The 20883-nt window shown below is 37.8% G+C and overlaps 1 protein-coding gene across 3 annotated transcripts in view; it reads right to left on the minus strand.

Moving 5' to 3' along the window:
• The window catches only part of GTF2E1 (general transcription factor IIE subunit 1), a 43598-nt gene that overhangs the window by 10529 nt on the left and 12186 nt on the right, over nt 1-20883 (minus strand). For all 3 annotated transcript variants that reach the window (XM_031026591.2, XM_006731938.3, XM_031026590.2), the window contains exons 3-4: nt 7573-7774; nt 3083-3321 (exon numbers count right to left, since the gene is read on the minus strand). In XM_031026591.2, the coding sequence (XP_030882451.1) occupies nt 3083-3321; nt 7573-7774 (441 nt within the window). The remainder of the gene's footprint in view (nt 1-3082; nt 3322-7572; nt 7775-20883) is intronic.

A 20883-nucleotide genomic window follows, 5' to 3' on the forward strand; every position in this document is an offset into this window, starting at 1 on the left:
GTATCTTCTCATTAGCACATTAGAATGGATTAGCATAACCTTAGACGATTTAGAAAGTGTAGAACTCCTGAGATATGAGATTGGGTAGCTTAAGAGACAGAAAGGGAAACAGGAATTGAGAAGTTAAAAGTTCAAGTCAGAGAAAATAAGCTTTTGATAACATGGATGTGAAAATGAGAATTAAAATCAAACTTCACTACTTTAAAACACTGCTAAGGGCTGAGGCTCATTCCTAGAGTCCTTACTGCCAATGCAGTATTTCAATAGGAAAAAAAAAAGACAAGGAATTGTCTCTAAGGCAATCATCGCTTCTTTAAGATTTTTCCAATAAGCTTAATATTACCAACATAATATTTTGATTAATGTTTAAAGTAAATATAAAATTAGGGGAAAAGCAATTTAGTTTTATAAACTAAATCATCATATCTAAAAGATTTATGACAAGGGTCCTGAGACGTTTGGGGAAAAAAGGAACTGCTCTGTTATAGATGAAGACATACAACAATAAATAAGGATAAATGAGCAAAAATCTGGATGGTAAAGTAGAAACACTAGTTCTAGAAACAGTCTTATTGAACAGTTATAAGTTACAAAAAAGACATATATAATGGGAAACTGTCAAGTTCACTGATGATGCTAAGCAATTCTGGATGCTTAAAGGCCAAGCTGATGGCAAAAAAAAAAAAAAAAAAAAAAAAAAACATAGGAAGAGCTGAAGTGGGCAGAAAACTGGCAGATTTATTTCTATACTGGCAAGTGTAAGAAAATCTGCCTATAGAAAAACAATCTAAAACATATTGAAAGACCTGGTCCAAGCTATCTGATACAGGGCAGGGGAGGGTCTTTAAAAAATTCTCTGCATATGTTTCTAAAGTTGCTGGTCTTAATATGCTTCCAGACCCAAAACAACAAAGCATCAGGTAAAAACCAGAAGGATACTCTAAGTAAAACTCAAATCATTAATGATGAATCCATGCATAAACAACATGTATTGTTCTGGTTACTAGATCTAAAGTAAAGTATATTATGGTTGGAGAAGGTCCAGAAAAAGACAATTAAAATGAAATAAAAAATGTAGGGGCGCCTGGGTGGCTCAGTTGATTAAGCGACTGCCTTCGGCTCGGGTCATGATCCTGGAGTCCCGGGATCGAGTCCCGCATCGGGCTCCCTGCTCAGCAGGGGGTCTGCTTCTCCCTCTGACCCTCCCCCCTCTCATGTGCTCTCTCTATCTCATTCTCTCTCTCAAATAAATAAATAAAATCTTTAAAAAAAAAAAAAATGTAGACGGAGGTGGCTTGGGGGAAGAGGACTATTTGTAAGGAAAGTAGAAGCAAACAGAATTAGAATAGATTACTATGCTTTCAGTATAGTAATGAGCACATGATTAAAGTCTATAAAACTCTAAAAGATATTAAAATAACTTGAAGTCTGAGGAAAATTAAGTGTAGGACAAACACATTCACTAGGGCCTATTCTACCATAAAAATTAAGAAGATAAATTTATTGATTGATTGATTTTTAAAGATTTTTTTACTTATTTATGAGAGAGAGAGAGTGCACAAGCAGGGGGAGAGGCAGGCAGAGGGAGAAGCAAAGAGCCTGCTTCTTTGCGGGACTTGATCCTAGAACCCTGGGATCATGACCTGGGCTGAAGACAGACGCTTAACGGACTGAGCCACCCAGGCATCCCAAGAAGATAAATTTAGACATGGGAGTATACTATCCTATTTTATACAGAAAGAAAATATTCAGAATTGGGTAGCCTAGATAACTTTTTAAAGGCCCTTATGATTCAAATTCTAGCATTCAAGGAAATCATAAACAATGAATGTTAAGCTTATGAGCCTAATTGTATATAATATGGGCTAACAATAGTTTTATTTTATTCAATTTTGTTTCTAAGTTCAAAGAAATGAAGGTTTGGTAGCTTTAAGAACAGGCAAGAAGCCAAGTTGGGGAAAACAAGCCTACTAAATAGTTGACAGGGTCACTCCTATATAATCTAAAACAATTTGAATCAAAATAACTAAACATCATAGCCAAGCTAATCAGTGGGAAGGAGGGAGAGTAAAGTATGGTTGCCAAAGAAAATTTTTTTTGATTGGAATCAAAACACCAAGAAGAATCACACTAGAGATATTATCTGATTTTATTATCACTACCCAACTCCATACTACTTTTTAATGCTTAGCATACAGAGTTAAAGAAATGCTAATATAAAGGGAAAAGAGGTTAGGAGAAATACCAAAAAACAAGTGGTTTTCAGTTTCAGGGATTAAAGAACCATACTCTGGTGATGTGTTAGAAATGATACATAACTTGGGAATAGGGCCACGTAGATTCTAATGCTGACAAAACCTAACCAGATGTACAAGCTCCCTTTCACCTCTGCTTCCCAGTTTCTGAGTAATCTCTGTCCAGTTTGAGCCTCACATTTTCTACATTAGCCCAAACAAAGCCTTTGAATCCACTAACTTCAAAGTTTTAAAAAGTAAAATGCTGCAGTTCTCAAACTGCTGGTTACTATGTAATTCTTATGTCTTTAGGGATCACTGAGAGTTCTAAAATCTTCTAGTATGGAGTTCTGCCAATTTTGGATAGTAAGAATCCTTAATCCTTTACTCAGGTGGCTTCTTTTTATATATTTCAGGTAGGCACAAACACACTTGGTATTTATGAGGAGACAACATAAACAAGTCTGCACTGGTAAATAGTTTTGGTCCCCAATTCAGAGAAATAAAAAGGAATATAAGTTAGGGCAACAGAAGAATAAACAACAGGTGAATGTGGCCACTTTGAATGTAACAGCACTTTTCCATGAAATTAAGACAAAGAAATGGTAATTTCTTAATTCTAAAAATGGAGATTTAAAATCTACTTGTTATTTCAACTAAGTTGAAGGATAATACAAGCATATATTGGTTGGTTTTAATGCTTATTGCTTAATTTCTTACTTCCTGGTATAACGCAGTTGTTTTGTAAAACAGATACAATTATCAATAAAACTAAGAATTGCCCACTAAGTCAAGTTCATTTTCCATTGAACCCAAGCCATATTCATTTTACTGACTTCTACTCTTACCTTCCTTCATCTCTTCAGAACTATATGCTCCTTGGACAGTGCTCTCTCTCAACCAAATGGGTCTCTCTTTGGCAGATTTCCCCTCCAGTGAGGCTCGATGATCTTCTTGGTCATCCATGTTAATGACAACATTCTGAGTGTATAAGTCCTCATAGGAGGGACCTTTGGTGGCCCATGCTTCCCGGTGGTGCCCACCTGCCAGGCCAGGAGCTCCAGCAGTAGTTGCTGCACGGTCCTTGCTATAAAAAGATGAGAAGATGGCAGGAAGAAGAAAAATGAAAGTCTTGGTGTTGGAAAAGAAGCACAGCTGAGGAGGTGGTTACTGAAGAATCACAAATAAATGCTGTCTAGTAATCATATACACATGCTTTAGCAATTCTGAGAAACCTCTCTTGTAACTCAGGGTATCATATTTGTATTTAAGTTCCTCAAACACTGGGTCCACTGGCATATATATAAATGAATGAAGTTTCATAATTTAAGAAGTTTAATCTACTTAAGGAGAGGGGAGAATAATAAAGGTGACATAATCCTTAAAGATACTAGCTGGCAAAAATCTCTCTCAGTCACACTTTTCATGAGTATTCTGTTTAAAATCAAAACAAAACAAAAAACCCAAACAAAATACATTACATTTTTAAAAACCTCTACCATCTCAACCAAGGATTCAGAGTGGTTCTGTGTGCTTTTCTTGTGTGCTGAGAAGCTAAAAAAGTATTCTACAAAACCAGGCCTCAACTTAGAATTAATGTTCCCCTCCTGCTATTCACCAAATAAAGTATATCATCATGCACAATTTAACCTCTTTTTTACTGAGTTGTATCTTTCCATTTCTGTAGCTATGCTGACCCTGGCATCTATCCCCAACCATTATTTCCACCCTGAAGTAACCATGATCTATTTCTCAGTTTATTTTGTTTTGCTTTTTACCTCTACCACCCATGATCTTCTTAGCCTGTTCCAGGTCTGATCATTCCTTATCTTTCACTAGTCACTTACATTTCCTCATCTCTATTAGTTAAGTCAAGTTTTCAGTCTTTCGGCTGCTCCCTCTTTTATCTGCTTGTTTCACTTTCAATCCGTTCCCCATTCTTTTTTTTTTTTTTTAAGATTTTATTTATTTATTTGAGAGAGAGAGCAAGCACAAGTAGGGGGCAGAGGGGAAGGGACAAGCAGGCTCCCCGCAGAGCAGGGAGCCCAATGTGCAGTTCGATCCCAGGAACCCTGGGATCATGACCTGAGCTGAAGGCAGATGCTTAACTGACTGAGCCACCCAGGTGCCCACAAACAAAATTTTAAATTTGGGCAAACTTTTTTAAAAGATACTTTTAACCATGGAGAGTTGAGTGCACAGATTTTATTTCTACCTTTACCACAGATACAGACAAATCTAAATTAACAGCAAATGTGACATTGAAGAAAATCAAGATGAGACAGGCAGGTTCACTCCTTCTGCATATTTAAATTTCTTCTATGGAAAGAATGTACACATTCTACTTAAAGATGACAAAAGTAACAATTCAGTTTTGAATTTTTTTACATTATTTAAGAAATTTTAGAATTTTCAAGACATATAACTCACTCAGGGGTGAGGGAGGAATATTTCAAAACTAAAATTTTAAAGATCTTTAAGGTGGGTGTTAGGTAAGAGATGACAAAAAAGGAGAGATTACTGTCAAAAAAATTCCATTTAAGAGACAGAAAGACTTTAAATATCACCAATGGGTTGACATGCTGAAAGGCTAGAACTGTCCATCAGCTCTTAGGTTAAGTCTACTAAGAGTTCTGCAGAGGCAGCCTCTGGTTTCTAATCTAGGAATAAGCTAGAATTTAATTGGCTACAGATCAGTAATCAAAGTAACAATGAAGCCACTTATTTTTTTATTTTTAAATCAATGAATTACTATCATCTCTGAGCTCTCACACCACTCTACTGATGTTTCTCTTCATATACCGGCGGCAAGATAGCTATTAATAGAACCGTTATGCTCTTGATGTTTCTCTTCATATACCAGGGGCAAGATAGCTATTACAGAACCGTTATGCTCTGAAGCAGATCCTACAGTGCAGAAAGGCTAAATCAATACCACTTCCAGGCTGTCATATCCAGGCAGTGGAGCTTGTCAAATGCTTGGTGAGGCCATCTCAGCCAGGGTAACACCTTCTAACCTAGTTTAAATGGTCCTTCTCCTGACCATGTGGAAGCAACTGGACTTAGTTCTGCAGCTCCAGGTACTCCATTCTAGCTCTTTTGACTGCCTCCATTTCTGCCTTTCTTCCCTAGTGAACAACCTGTCTACTTCCTCTATTTCCTGATTCTTCTTCATCCCTGGAGTAACCATCATTCCTAATGAGAAACCAGGTGACTAGATACAGAGCTACTGTCACACTTCTAGCATTGCTGTACCACTAAGACTTGTCTCTGGCGTGGAGGGAGGGATATCTTTATAAATAAAGATCCTCGAATGGGAGGTGAACTGTGGTAGGAGGAGAATATTAGAGATGGGATGTCAGTGGTGGTGTTGAATGAATGCTATTGTAATGGAAAAGCATCTGCATAAACAGAAAAATAACTATAGAGGAGGAAACACAAGAATAATTCACAGATAGTATTTACATTGAGTAGAAAGCAATCAGAGAATGTTGAAGCATATTTCAACATGAAATAACCCACAGGCTTAGAAAATTGTATGTTTTTGTAAAATCCATTTCCCTCATAGGCTTCTATGTCAGAACTATGGTATTACTTAAGTCAACAGAAAAAGATATAAAAAATAACTTCTTGGTAAGAGACCAAATGACCAGTAACGAAAATTTAAGGGTATCTGTGATGTGGATGATAATAGCTGCCTACCAACTGTGGTTTCTTTCTTTCTTTGCTTATTGGTCTCATTCATATACCGATGGCTGTTTGCTCCAAAGGACTCAGGGACCTTCCCCAGCCCTAAGAGGTAAACCTTTACTAGTCTAAGCAGCAATCATGTGATCTCACTTCCTTTGTCAGATGCTGGTTTAGAAATAAACATATACAGCAATTCTGGCTAGTGAGACATTGGGGGATAGAGTAGGATGAAGGTTGTCCTCTGGGAAAGCCTAATTCAATCTTAAAATAGGACACCAGGAAGAAACAGTCCCCTTTTCAACATTTGGACATTTTCTTCTACATGTGATACTTAGAAAGACACAGCCATCTTAGGCTAGCTCCTCTTGTGGTCCCAAGAGGAAAACCAACAGGCTGAGTTCATCAGAGTATAAACATGGAACAAACCTAGATCCTTCAGTATGTAACTGAGCTGTGAAATTAATTATGAACTGTACTACCTCCACCCTTCTGCTCATGCTAGACAGGTTTTTCTCACTATTTAAGCCATTTCTGGTTTGGTTTTCTGTTATCATAGATAAAGGCATCCTAACTGATCCATGAACTAGGCTAGAAAATTCATAACAACTTATACAGATATAAAGCTTTCTGTACAATTGGATTGTTTTTAACCACCCAAAAGAAACTCAGGTTGCTCAGGACTGCCCAGAACTGGCTTTTCTATAACATTAGTACCACAGCATATACAATACTGAGAGTGCTCCTGGAAACCAGGTTCTATGGAAGGGTATAAACTGTAAGCCCTTAATTTGGCACTAGAAAAGAGACAGAGTAGAACATTCTCTGACCCAATTCACATGTATGTTTTTCAAAAAAGAATATAAACCACTTTCTATGGCACGTCAAAACCAAGGTTGCCTTTGTAATTCAAACATTAGGGCACACTAATAAAAATAGAGAGCCACAGTAAAAAGTATTAACCCATATGTAATACCTACTATACTTACAAAGAAGTTGCACTGAAAACTAAAGGGGGGCGCCTGGGTGGCTCAGTCGTTAAGTGTATGCCTTCAGCTCAGGTCATGATCCCAGGGATCGAGCCCCGCATCAGGCTCCCTGCTCCACGGGAAACCTGCTTCTCCCTCTCCCACTCCCCCTGCTTGTGTTCCCTCTCTTGCTGTGTCTCTCTCTGTCAAATAAATAAAATCTTTAAAAAAAAAAAAAAGAAAAGTAAAGGAAGACAAGAAATGTACAGTTAAGTGCTTCAAAGTAAAAAAAAAAAAAAGAGCAAATGCTATATTCCTTAAAGAACTCCATCCTTTAGAACTCGGCTAGGAAAATGCAAATATCCCCAAGAGGCACTTCCAATTTAGGATTAGTTAACAATTGGCTGATTTGCAGTGGGTCCAAGCAGAGTGAGTACTTGAAGTCAAACTTGACTATTTAAAGATTTTTGCCCAAGGCCCACACTGTTCTGCATTCAGTACAAACAAATTTCATCACAGGCACAAGTTAATAAGACAAATGTGGTAAAATTGAGAATCTATGTAACATCCATCTTTAGTCTCCTGGGTATATTACTTACTAACTCCTGCTCTCCAAAGTACAGGTAGTTGAAACAAGGGCCAGCTTAAAAGTGTTCTTGGTAAGAGCACAGGTCTACACTCACCTTTGTTTCAAGGCTGGTATTTCTGTGGGTTCTGGCTCAAGTATTTCATAGGCCAAGTTCACATCCTCTGTTTCCCGAAGCAAAGCATAAATGGGCTCAATTTGTTCATTAAATCTTGCCAAAAGTGTGCGTGCATCTTTTTTGGGCATTGCTGATTCATCTTCTTCTACCTCTGTATGGCAAAAAGTACAGCGGAAAGTTCCTACAGAGAAAACAAAAGTCTCAGGTCAGGCAAGACAAATTCTCAATATCAGCTTGTAGCAAAGAGTTTATATCTTTATTGTCCTCTAACATTTTATTATTATAACTTTCAAATGCAGAAAAGTTGAAAGAATTTTATAGTGAACATCGACATGCCCACCAATGAGATTCTACAATATTTATCACGTATCTGTCCATCTATCATTTTTTATGCATTTCAAAGTAATTTCACTTCTACCTGCAGCATAGCAAAGTTTTTCATCATATTTCTAACATATTTATACTTACTTTAACTTAAAACCAAAATCTTTACAACTTACCACTGAAACCTGTACCCTTCTCCAACTGCCTTGCTTTTTGCACATTACAAATTGGGGCCTGCATTATGAGGAAAGCCAAGTCTCTAGGCATCCTGTACATTGTCACAAGGCTATTTTTTCCAAACTTATTAACCATTTATATCTAAACAAATTTAACCAAGCCATTTCCAAAGTTAAAGTTCAAGAAATCTTTATTGTTCTTACTTCTATATCCCTCACACTCAACTCGTAACTAAATTGTAGTAATTCCTTTTTTAATTTTTTTTAAAGATTTTTTTTTTTTTTTTTTTTTTGACAGAGAGAGACACAGCGAGAGAGGGAACACAAGCAGGGGGAGTGGGAAAGAGAGAGAAGTAGGCTTCGCACTGAGCAGGGAGCCTGATGCAGACTCAATCTCAGGACCCTGGGATCATGACCTGAGCCGAAGGCAGATGCTTAACAACTGAGCCACCCAGGAGCCCCTGAATTGTAGTAATTCCTTAGAAACATCTCAGATTTTTCACTTCTACTGTCATTTCACTAATCTAGGCCACCATTACTTAGCCTGAAACAGCTGCCTCAATCTGATCTTTGAACCCCTAGGTTCTCCCTCTCCAACCCGTTTCCTATGCCACCACTTTTGTCCTCTCATCCCCCTGCTCCTAAGTCTGTCTGGTAGCTGAATTTCTTTTTTTCTTTTTTTTTAAAGATTTTATTTATTCATTTGACAGAGAGAGAGAGAAAGCACACAGTAGGGAGAGTGGCAGGGAGAGGGAGAGGGAGAAGCAGGCTCTCTGCTGAGCAGGGAGCCCAATGTGGGGCTCGATCCCAGCACCCTGGGATCATGACCTGAGCTGAAAGCAGATGCTTAACCAACTGAGCCTCCCAGGTGCCCCCTGGCAGCTGAATTTCTTAAGTCAACAACATCAAATCTAAATTTCTCATCCTAATACTCAAGACCCTGTATAATTTGGCCCAAAAACATCATAACCCAATCACAGTCCTTTGCTTGTCAAGTAAATTCGAACACTTGAAAGATAATATCCTAGACATAAATATTTATTTTATTTGTATAGTGCTTTCCGTTTATAAAATACTTCCATGTATGCTTTTTGATCCTTATACCAAACCTGTGAAGTGACATCAGAACTGAGGCTCTGAAGAGTTTTGTGACTGGTCCAAAGTCACAGAGCCAATAAAAGCAGTTATAGCAGCTATTGTATACCTTGTACTTACTAAGTTATTGCCAGCCCTCTGAGGTTGGTATAAATACAAAGGTTCTAAGAGGTTAAACCAGTAAACTGCTTAAGATCATACAACTACTAATTGTGGGTAGGGAGCAGGATTCAAACCCAAACTATTATGTTGAAACTTACACTCTTAAACATTACTCAATAGTCTACACTAGTAGCCCCACTTGGATCTCCAGTTTGGTTCTTATTCCCAATGCCAGAGATATGCATCCTTCATTTCTAACCCAATTTACCTGAGGGATGAAAAGAGATCATCCACGTACTTAGTGCCTGGCACACAGTAAGGATGCAAACATTTAGCTTTAAAAAGCTCTATACGTGGGGCGCCTGGGTGGCTCAGTTGATTAAGCGTCTGCCTTCGACTCAGGTCATGATCCTGGAGTCCAGGGATCAAGCCCCACATCTGGCTCCCCACTCAGTGGAGAGCCTGCTTCTCCCTCTGTCCCTCACCCTGTTCGTTGCTCTCTCACGCGCGCTCTCTCTCTCACATAAAATTAAAAAAAAAAAAAAAAAAAAACCTCTATATGTGACTGTGATTGATACATACAGATTGATACACCCTCTAACCCCTCTTTTCCTGGTAAGGAGTAAACAGACTAGGCATCTCTGCCTCAACCTAACCCTAGATCCTACTGATACATTTCAAATAGAGTAAGTTTCACTGCTGCTTCTCACACATACAGCCAATATCATGCAAATTTTTTGTTCATATACCCTGTCTAAAATACTCTTCATCCATCTTCCTGCTGCCAAAATGGTACCTGATCTTTTACATCTATTCCAAATAAGCTAGAAAGAGAGAAAAACAGCCCCTTACAGCGAGGAGGAGGCCCAGCACTCAAAGCTAGGCTCTGAGGTTTTCTATCAGACAGAATCTCATAGGTCACCAGCATCAGATGAGTCTTGTGTGTCCATGATAGAAGTGAGGCAAAACCAAGCCTGAGTCTTGAGTCTGACTGAGTACAATAAAAGCAAGGTCTCTGTGCAATCACAAAAAAATCCCAGGTGCCATGAGTGACTGTTGCTTCTTTACCAATTACAGTCCTAGCCTCACCCTGTCCTTCTCATCTCCTAGATAAGATTTATTAAGACACCCAATCATAGAATTATTCCCATTCCTGATAGGACCCAATGCAAAGCAAACCACCACCACTTCTCTGAATTCTCCCCAAATTACCTAACAAAAGCCCAAATTCTCTAAGTCTGTAAAGCATGGCCTTCCCAAGACACTCCATATTTCCCCATGTGGCTTCCCTTGCTACAGAAAGCATCAATAAACCCAACTTTGTTTACCTATGGGTGTGTATCTGATGGTCTTTAACTAATGGACATCAGCATAGAGTCTAGCTTAACCAACTAGACAAGGATACTATTTACCAAAATAAAGAACAAGTTCTCTTTGCTTTGTAAAGAAAAGATGAAAAGTTGCTTTAGATATCTGAATCCCTGGTCATCAAAATGGATATGTTAGAAACCAATTTATTATAAACGCTTAGAGCTCAAGAATGGGGTTTAGATAGAAAATCTGACCGGAAAAATCAACAACACAGAGGTAACTAAAGCTATAAAGTAGGTCAGAGTATCCAAAGAGGTAAGAAGAGTAGCACAGGTGGTCAAGATATAAACCCAAGGAAAGAGGAAGCCTTGAGATAAATGGTACAACCAGAAGGATAGGATGCTGTTTCAAGGAGGAAATGGTATGGTGTTAATTTTCAAAGTCAACAAGAATTGAAAACCAGCTTTCACATTTGGTAACAAAGGATAATTAGAAACCTTGGCTAGAGAGGTTTTAGTTGGTATGCTCTCTTATTCTCTATTCCAGGCTGCCTCAGCCTCTTCTCTTCAACAGAAACATAAAGAATATAATCCACATGAAAGTGAAAAAATAAATCATATAAAGTAAGGTCTAAATCAGCGTTCAAATACCTGCTGAATTAAAAAAACCACACTAATGTGGGACTTAACGTTCACTGCTGAAAGATGGATGGGCACTTATAGAGACCATCAATGAAAACTAGAGAATAATGCAGCAAAGTTATCTAGTTCAGTAGTTTTCAAAATTATTTTTAAAGGAAAAAATCCCCTTCCTCAAGTGAATAAGTACCTAGCAGATAAATATAAAAGCAAGTGCTCTGGTGAGGCACAGAAAGACAGCTAAGACAAACGGTAACACTATAATCCTCTCAACATACGTCTTCCATCCAAGTACTAACCAGGCCCGACCCTGCTTAGCTTCCGAGATCAGACGAGATCGGGCGCGTTGAGGGTGGTATGGCCGTAGACGCAACATACGTCTTCAAAGCATTACAGCCCAGCCTCCTCAAGGTCCTGCACAGCCTCTGTACTTAACTATTCTCTCTGCTCAGAATGTTTTCCCTTCAGATAGTCAAATGGCTAGTCTCCTAACTTACTTCAGTTCTTTACTCAAACGTCACCTCAGTGAGGCTTCCTTAGCCAACAATATCTAAAATTTCAGCATTGTTCTGTCTTCCCTTATCCCCCCTTAACATTTGTCACCATCCAACACATTATTTTATTTATCTAGTTTATTAGGTTATTTATCATTAAAAATGTCATGTTAAAACCAAATTAAAAAAGAAATCCTCACAGACCTGTACCTCTGAAATAATACATTATATGTTAAAAAAAAAAAAAAGAAGAAGAAGAAGATAGCAGGAAGGGAAAAATGAAGGGGGGGAAATCGGAGGGGGAGACAAACCATGAGAGACTATGGACTCTGAGAAACGAACTGAGGGTTCTAGAGGGGAGGGGGGTGAGGGGATGGGTTAGCCCGGTGATGGGTATTAAAGAGGGCACGTACTGAATGGAGCACTGGGTGTTATACGCAAACAATGAATCACGGAACACTTAAAAAAAAAAAGAAAGAAAAAAGAAATCCTCTCAAATATCCCATTTCTCTTTTGAAGACAGCATACAAGGGCGCCTGGGTGGCTCAGTCGGTTAAGCGACTGCCTTCGGCTCGGGTCATGATCCTGGAGTCCCAGGATCGAGTCCCATATCAGGCTCCCTGCTCTGCGGGGAGTCTGCTTCTCCCTCTGACCCTCCCCGCTCTCATGCTCTCTCTCTTTCTCTCTCTCTCTCGTTCTAATAAATAAAATAAAGAAGAAAAAATGAGACAGCATACATTCCAAACTTCAGCTTTAAGTAAACAAATCAACATGCTTATCAGTGTAGCTCCTCCATATAAAATAGCAGTGCTTTTATTTTGCTAAAGAGAGGGGAAAAAACGAGATTACTGTTAACATCATCATTTGACAGAAGGAAATCTCAGAATAACAGTCCTTTCACTTGAATTGATCTGGTTTTGTGGAAAGCAAAATAGGGAAAAAAGAGAAGATGGTATGTAGTCGTAAGGAATTCTAGACTTGTCCAGGTAAGTTTCCAGAGACCCAGGCTTAATTTAGATTAAGATTTAACAAGTTATTTACAGCAGGGCCTACTTTGCAGTTCTGAGAAGACTGGCTTTTATATTACTGTCAAGAACTGTGGGAGATCTGAGATTTTTATCCTACTTGTAAGTTAACAAGTAATCCTGGCAGTTTCATGGATGCTGGAGAAGACGTAAGACCCCTAGGTCAGAAATAAAGAACTTTATTACTCATGGCAATAGCAGTAGCCAGTGTCAGCTTTTGTGCCAGTTCCCTGAGTCCCAAATCCCACTGGGTGACACAAAGAGGGCCGGGTGACAACTGTACATGCAGTGGGTTACATTACAGGGGACCCTGAAGTTAAGGAACCCAACTCTTTTATAATGGGCATAAACATGCCTGTCCTTTGCTCTAGAAAGTGATGTTGTCTTTACTAATTGGACACTAAGAAAATATGCTCTGGAGACTCTATTTTTATTATACTGAACAGTAAGCAAACTTGCCCTATGCTCTGGAGAAAAACAATATATCTTCTGAGGCTTGCTCACTAAATAAACATCCATGAAAAAGAATAGTCCAGAAAAAAGGCAGTCACTACCTCTGCTTGCAAGACATTCATAACGTGTGACAAAATCATGAAGTACTTTCTTCCAACAATTATCACGCCTGGGTAACATTATAAGAGGAAAAGACAGCCTGACATCTTAAGTCCTATGTTTATCACAAAAACACAAATTGTAAACAAGAACCATCCTGTCAAAAGCCAGGTCTGGCATCCAAGAAGAAAAATAAGAAATTCTACATGTTATAGAAAAAGACTTAAGACTACCTTAATAAACCAGAGCATTTTTTATAAGTTTCAGTGAGCATTAAAAAATGAAAATTAGCTTGGGGCGCCTGGGTGGCTCAGTTAAGCATCTGACTCTTGATTTTGGCTCAGATCATGATCTCAGGGTTGTGAAATCAAGCCCAGCATTGGGCTCTGTGCTGGGTGTGGAGCCTGCTTAGGATTCTCCCACCCTCTCTGGGGGGAAAAAAAAAAAAAAAAAGGAAGTTTAAAAATGCAAATCAGCTTTCTCAAAATAAGAGGTGGCAGTGGGGGCGGGGGGGCTTAGCACATACTATGTACTAAGTACCCTTCTACTGAGTAGGTGGTGGTAGAACACACATAGACACAAAATCTATCATCAAGAAGCTTAAAGTTTAGGGCACCTGGGTGGCTCAGTCGGTTAAGCGGCTGCCTTCGGCTCAGGTCATGATCCCAGGGTCCTGGGATCGAGCCCCACATCGGGCTCCCTGCTCGGTGGAGAGTCTGCTTCTCCCTCTCCCTCTGCCTGCCTGTCTGCCTACTTGTGCTCTCTCTCTATCTCTCTGTCAAATAAATAAATAAAATCTTTAAAAAAAAAAAAAAAAGAAGCTTAAAGTTTAGTAGAGATGAAAGGTATCAAAAGATAAACATCTGAGATCAGTGCAAAAATAAAGTACATAAGTGTTCGGGAGTTCCAAGAAGGAATATGATTCTAGCTGAGAACACAATGGAAGGTACGCCTTTTGAAGTAGAATTCAGAAGAAAAGCAATTGTTACAAAGATCAAGGAGAGCGGGAAGAGAAGAGGACATTCTAGACCATCATGAGAGAAATAGGTAGTTGAAAATAATGCTGAACTGCAGTTTTGGTGTAGTAGGAATAGAATTTTCAAAAAGAATGGTAATTAACAGGATAAACTAGGGTGGTCATGGTGAGTCTTGAACACCAAGCTTCATTTTTACTTTATTCTTGAGTAAAAGGAAAGTGATTGAAAGATTTTGGGAAAGAACATGAGGCCATCAAAACTAACATTTATAAATATTGATCTGCCTTCGTGGCTTGAGATAGTCTTCCAACAAGCCGGTTTTTCTTCACTGAGTGTTAACATAAAAATCACTAGTGGAATTTTTAAATAATACCCAGGCTCCGCCCAGAGATGCTGATTCAATAGGTCTGGAGTGGGGCTCAGTAATGTAAATTTTGAAAGTTCCACAAGGAATTTTAACACAAACTCCTGGTGGAGAGCTGCTGTTAAATAATCAATATGATAAACATCCCAACTCTTCCTGTAACTGGACCACTCTGTACTATGTAGTGTGCATAGAATGTACTACTTAAGTATGAGAGAAGAAACAAGCTGAAACTCAGAGCTCCGTACCATCTTTCAAGATCAGGAAGGCAAAAACCGGAAACAGCGACCAAGCCACAAAAAGGAGAACATGCAAACTAGATCTAAGAATGTGGCAGCAGGGAGAAAAATGAATCTACAAAGACTCTTAGGCAAAGCAGGACAAATGATGGGATTGGGAGAAAAAGAGTCCAATGAGAACACTGATCATCTATACTCAGAAACTACAAAAGAACTAAGAAAGCTATTCACAAATATTCCCATGTGTTCATCACAGCCAAGTCTGTACCAACAGTATTATCCAAAGCTAACATATAAGGGAATAAAGACTCAGAGTTTTAGGTTTACCAGGTCATAACATAAAAACAAAAATCACTAACCTTGGATGCAAATATAAATCTTTCTGACTCAAAAGACTAAATGCACTTCACTATCCTGAGTTACGCATTCCTTTCCCAACCTATTGTCCCTGCCAGCTACAATTTAGCAAACTTCCCCCATGTATATACATAGGTTCTAATTTCTTAAAATATAAAACAGAAGGAGGATTTGTAACAAAGAATTTATTTAACAAGCATTAAGTGCCTATCACAGGCCCAGCATTTACTCAGCTGAGTCTTAATGCATCAGGTTCACCGGAGGATCAAAATACATCCAGTTGTAGACAACTAATAGGTATTGAAAGTAGGAAGAAAAAAGATCTTTTACAAATAGAGATTTCAAACTATATTTTAGGGTTGTCTTTTCAGTAGCATATGAATGCCCCAATTCTATGACTCAGGACTCTTCTAATGAAGGTAAGTTATCACTCCAAAATGAGAAAAGAAATGGAGACCTAATTGTGGGCATGAGAGTGGAGAGGAGGAAGGAAGAGGGAAGAGAGATGGTTCATACAATTTTAACTTTCTCCCAAAATAAAAAAATGTAAAAACAAAAATGAATTGAGGGCAGGGGAATGGGGTGGGGAGGGGAGAGAAGGGCTGGGAACAAAAGAAAAAAACAGCAAAGTTCAACAAAATTCAAACGTTTTTCTTTTGCTCAACACAGAAGGAGAAAATTTATTATGCTGGCCAAAGTCTTCCACTTCACTGTTTCCAACATGTTATTCATTTTAGCAAACATAACACTTATTTTAATTATCTGAGTATTCAGTCAAGGAACAGTAAATATAAATAAAACCAAACTGAAAAAAAATGTTTATCTTCCTTAGTTTGAAAAAAGGAAAATGTTTTGGAAATTTATCATAATTGAGGAAAAGGGCAGAAGATATGAGTCAACTCCCTAAACAATTAGACATTATTTAAAATTTTATTTTTTCCCTCTTCACTCCAGTACATGCAATGAATAGGTCACCAGCTAATGCCCAGAATTCACTGTCAAAGATTTGCCACGAGTATTAATTGCAACTGGAATATTATTCAGCCATTTTCCTACCAAGAAAAAAAAAAAAATCAAAATACACCCAATTGCTTTGATATGGTGCTGCAGTATTGAAGCCGGAGTCATGCTGCAGCCCAAATCCTCAAGGGTAGCTAAGGAAACAGGGAAAAGCAAAGGTCTGCTGCCACACAGCTCTCACCCTATCACAGTGGGATTGATGTCCTAAGATTTCCCACCTTCTAAGTCTAGCCCATCATCTTCTGAGCTGTTTTTGTAGAGCTCACATTCTTGTGGGAATTAGTCAAGACAAAAAATAACATCAGGTGTTGATAAGTATAATAAAGAAAAAGCAGGAAAAGAGGATAAAGAAAAAGGAGCACAATGGAAAGGGGTATGCTCTATTGCGCAGGAAACTTAGGGAAGGCCCCCCTGATAAAGCAAGTGAGAAGAGACTTGAAAGATGTAATGGAGTCAGCCAGTCAAGCAGATATTTGGCAAGAAGACACGGCATGTAAAAAGGCAAGTAAAATGAAGGTATGCCTGGTGCGGGCAAGGCACAAATAAGATGGCCAGTACATATGTTGTGGAGTGAACACGAGAGAGAGAGAGAAATAAAGTCTCCAAAATTGGGGGGTGAGTTGAGGGGCAGATAAAAGACCTTAGGTTCTATTAAGGACTTTGACTTTTCTGAATGATGGGAGAGGCCTTTGGAGGGTTTTGAACAAAAGAGTGATACAGCCTGATGTGCTTTTAAGAAGGGTCACTGGCTACTGTGACAAATAGTCCATATGGAAAGCAAGAGTGAAAGCAAGGAGACAAGCTAAGAGAATAGTGCAAAATCTAAGCAAGAGATAATGGCTAAGATAACTTTTCTGGACAATCCTGTGAAAAAACTGAATAAACTCCCCTCACTCAAAAACTTCCAGGAAAAACAAAATAAAACAAAAGATAATTAACAGTTCCATGTTAAAACCAAGTAACTAGGACTAGATAAAAAGAAAACTATAGGATTTTAGAGATAAAAAGGAAACTATAAAACTTCAAGACATATCACTAACATATGGGATTAATTTCACCACACTGTATAAATCCAACCACCATATATAATACCTTAGGGAGCATATTTGGACATTGCTTCCCTTCCCACTGAATATTTTATGCATTAGGTATACATGGGGAAAGAGAGTGAACTGGAAGCTTAGGAAAATAAAACTGACAAAAAATTGGAAATATTATTCTCCATTATGCCACAAAGTGTTTCTGAAGATGGCCTAATTAAATAGAGCATATTTTCTACATGAGCAGTACTATAACCAAGAGTTTCAATTCCTAACCAAGGCTTTCAAATGAACCCAAAATGACTAACATCATCCTCTAAAAGCAGTGATAAAACCCTAGCCTAAAATATCAGCTATTCCCCAAAACAAAGGGTGCTCTGAAATTAGAGTTGAGAGAAACCATATATGGTATAGAACAGACTGAACTTATCATTTTACACATGCTAAAAAAAAGGCCTAGAATGATTACAGGATTCACCCAAGGTGATAACTACTGACATAACCCAAGACTAGAAGTTAAGACTCTAGAATCCTAATACACCGTCACTTTACTGTCTTATAACTATTGCTTAAAGAAACAAAACAAAACAAAACTTCTAAAAATGACAGGTCCACTGAACACACTGATTATGCAAAAGGACTCAATTGTAATAAGTACCCTAAAAAACCCTGACAATACTAACAGAATTGACCAAGATTTAATATATAAACCTGATATAGCAACAACATATTTAATTAAGAATCACTTTGCTTTCTTAGACTTCAAAAGGGCTTGGGGGTAGTGAGGTGGGGTTGGGGATGTAAGGTAGAAGAACTGGAAGGATAACCACAAAACAATAGTTAACACAATGAAAGGCAGTGAGAATGGGGACTAGGTTGAGTGGGAGAGCATAGAGTGGAAAAACTAGGTTTGCCATTTTATTTTACATATTTTTCTACTATTTGAGTCCTTAATACATTTACATTAGTATATAGTTATATATTTTTAGCAGAAAGAAAAATGTTATTTTGAATCCTCCAAAAGCACTCAACTCCCTCTTAACTAATATGCAGAAGTCACGCGGTCATTCTTAAGCTATTCTTTGAAAGCATCCTCATGTCATTTGTTATAACTTTTATAACTCAAAATATTCAGGGGCATATATATTAAAATGCTAGTCTCAAAAGCCACCTTTTATTCTAATTTCCAAACTATATTTCATAAAGCAAATTTCTTCAGTTTAACTGGGCAAGAGGAAATGTATGGAAAAAGGAATTGTTATTATAAAATATCAACAGACATGACAAGAACATAGTTATATATTTCCTATAATTATTTCACTATAATAAAAAGGTACTTGAAAAACTATCCTTTAACAATTCACTGTAGAACATGTAACACTGTAAAATACTCATCTGATTGCACGCAAAGAAAAAAAAAGCAGCTTTAATGAACTTTTTCAATTCAGAAGATCTCAAATGTATTTGTGATGTACATAGTAAAACCCCACACTCTAAAACTCAACTTAACAATGAAATTGGCTTCTGTCCTCCCTTAAATGGACACATCTGGATTTGGTATAATCATACAACATTCCCAGATTCTGGAACTCGCTATAAAGGGGGAAAAAATGTACTATGCCTGGGAGGGAAAACAACAAATTGAAGTATGGTACTTATGTAAATACTAAAGCTTACAATAAATTCTCTAAATTAGGCCTAAATTGAATCCATTTCAACATGCAGTGAGCAGGCAAAAAACCTGTGGCTCTGATATGACTATTTGAAAGACAATAATCAACAGAATACTGTATGCCAGCATCAAACTAAAAAGCAACTCTTCACAAATTAGCCTCTATGTAATCAGCATCAAAATACAAAAAGGATTAAACACAAAAAAAGTTTATTTAAAAAACAGCCCTCATCCTCAAGATCAAAGCAACAAAATTTTTTTAAAAATCAGACCTAAAGGTTTTAGAGAGGTGAGAAGGGTAAAATGGGGAAGGCACTCGTCCCTTACTTATCTTTCCATAACTTCTTTTTATTTTTTTAATTTATTCTAATAATCACCCCCCACCCCCCAAAACATAACCACACCTCTGAGCTTTTCTAATGAGGCCATCCTGGGCAAGATTCCAAATCAGCAAATGAGCAAAATAATCCTAGAAAGATTTGTGTGTGTGTGTGATTGTGTTGTTAGCATTTCAGGAATTGAAAATACTGCTTATGAGACATCTCCTGTCCTAAGTAGAAAGAGATAAAGACAGGAAAAAGTAGCCTGATGTATGAATGTAAATATTATTAACAAGTTTTTAAGAGTCTCACAAACACAGGACCCTAACAGTTTAAAAATATCAGGTTAAGGAAACTGAGGAATTTTCATGATATGAGGATCAAGAAACTGATCTGCTTATAAACCAAAAAGCTTCACCTGCAGTCACAAGGCAAGAAAGGACTCATATGATTTAACCCCAAATTTATATATGAATATCCCAAGTAGATATGGAGTTTACTTGAATATTCCAAGTGACTCAGAACTAACCAGTGGAAGAGTTACAACATTGTGGCTATTTTTAAGAGTTATTTATTAGGCACTTATTTTCTTTTGCAGTTAGTTATTAAAGACTTCTTTTATACTAATCCTAAAATCTGTCTCTAAATCTTTTCCATGGAGCCAAAGAAAACAAGCTGAACATTCTTTCCTAATGTTCAATCGTAAACATCCTAGAAATCTATATAGCCCTAGATTTATTACTTTGTAAGATCCCCCAAGCCCTAGAGCAAAACACAAGCATGTGTAAGTGTACCAACCCAGACATCATTTGATGAGTTGAACTAGATAAAATAATCTCTAAATTCCTATTTCTAAGATCTTATTAAATACATTGTTATAAGATTTTTTTTTAATTTAACTTATTTAAAAGTTTATTTTTTATTTATTTTTTTTTATTTATTTATTCATGAGAGACAGAGAGAGAGAGAGACAGAGGCAGAGGGAGAAGCAGGCTCCCCGTGGAGCGGGGAGCCCGATGCGGGACTCGATCCCAGGACCCTGGGATCATGACCTGAGCCGAAGGCAGACGCTTAACCAACTGAGCCACCCAGGCGTCCCTTAAAAGTTTATTTAAAGTAGGATTCTCACTATCACCACTGCTATTCACCATACTACTAGAAGTCCTAGCACTATGTCCACAGCAATCAGACAACAAAAAGAAATAAAAGGCATCTGAATCAGCAAAGAAGTCAAACTCTCATTCTTTGCAGATGATATGATATTTTATGTGGAAAACCCAAAAGACTCAACCCCAAAACTGCTAGAACTCATACAGGAATTCAGTAAAGTGGCAGGATATAAAATCAATGCACAGCAGTCAGTGGCATTCCTATACACCAACAACAAGACAGAAGAAAGAGAAATTAAGGAGTCAATCCCATTTACAATTGCACCCAAAACCATACGATACCTAAGAATAAATCTAACCAAAGAGGCAAAGAATCTGTACTCAGAAAACTATAAAATACTCATGAAAGAAATTGAGGAAGACACAAAGAAATGGAAAAACATTCCATGCTCATGAATTGGAAGAACAAATATTG

This window comes from Leptonychotes weddellii, chromosome 1 (assembly GCF_054177405.1).
Source record: "Leptonychotes weddellii isolate Sample4059 chromosome 1, ASM5417740v2, whole genome shotgun sequence".
Classification (NCBI taxonomy): domain Eukaryota; kingdom Metazoa; phylum Chordata; class Mammalia; order Carnivora; family Phocidae; genus Leptonychotes; species Leptonychotes weddellii.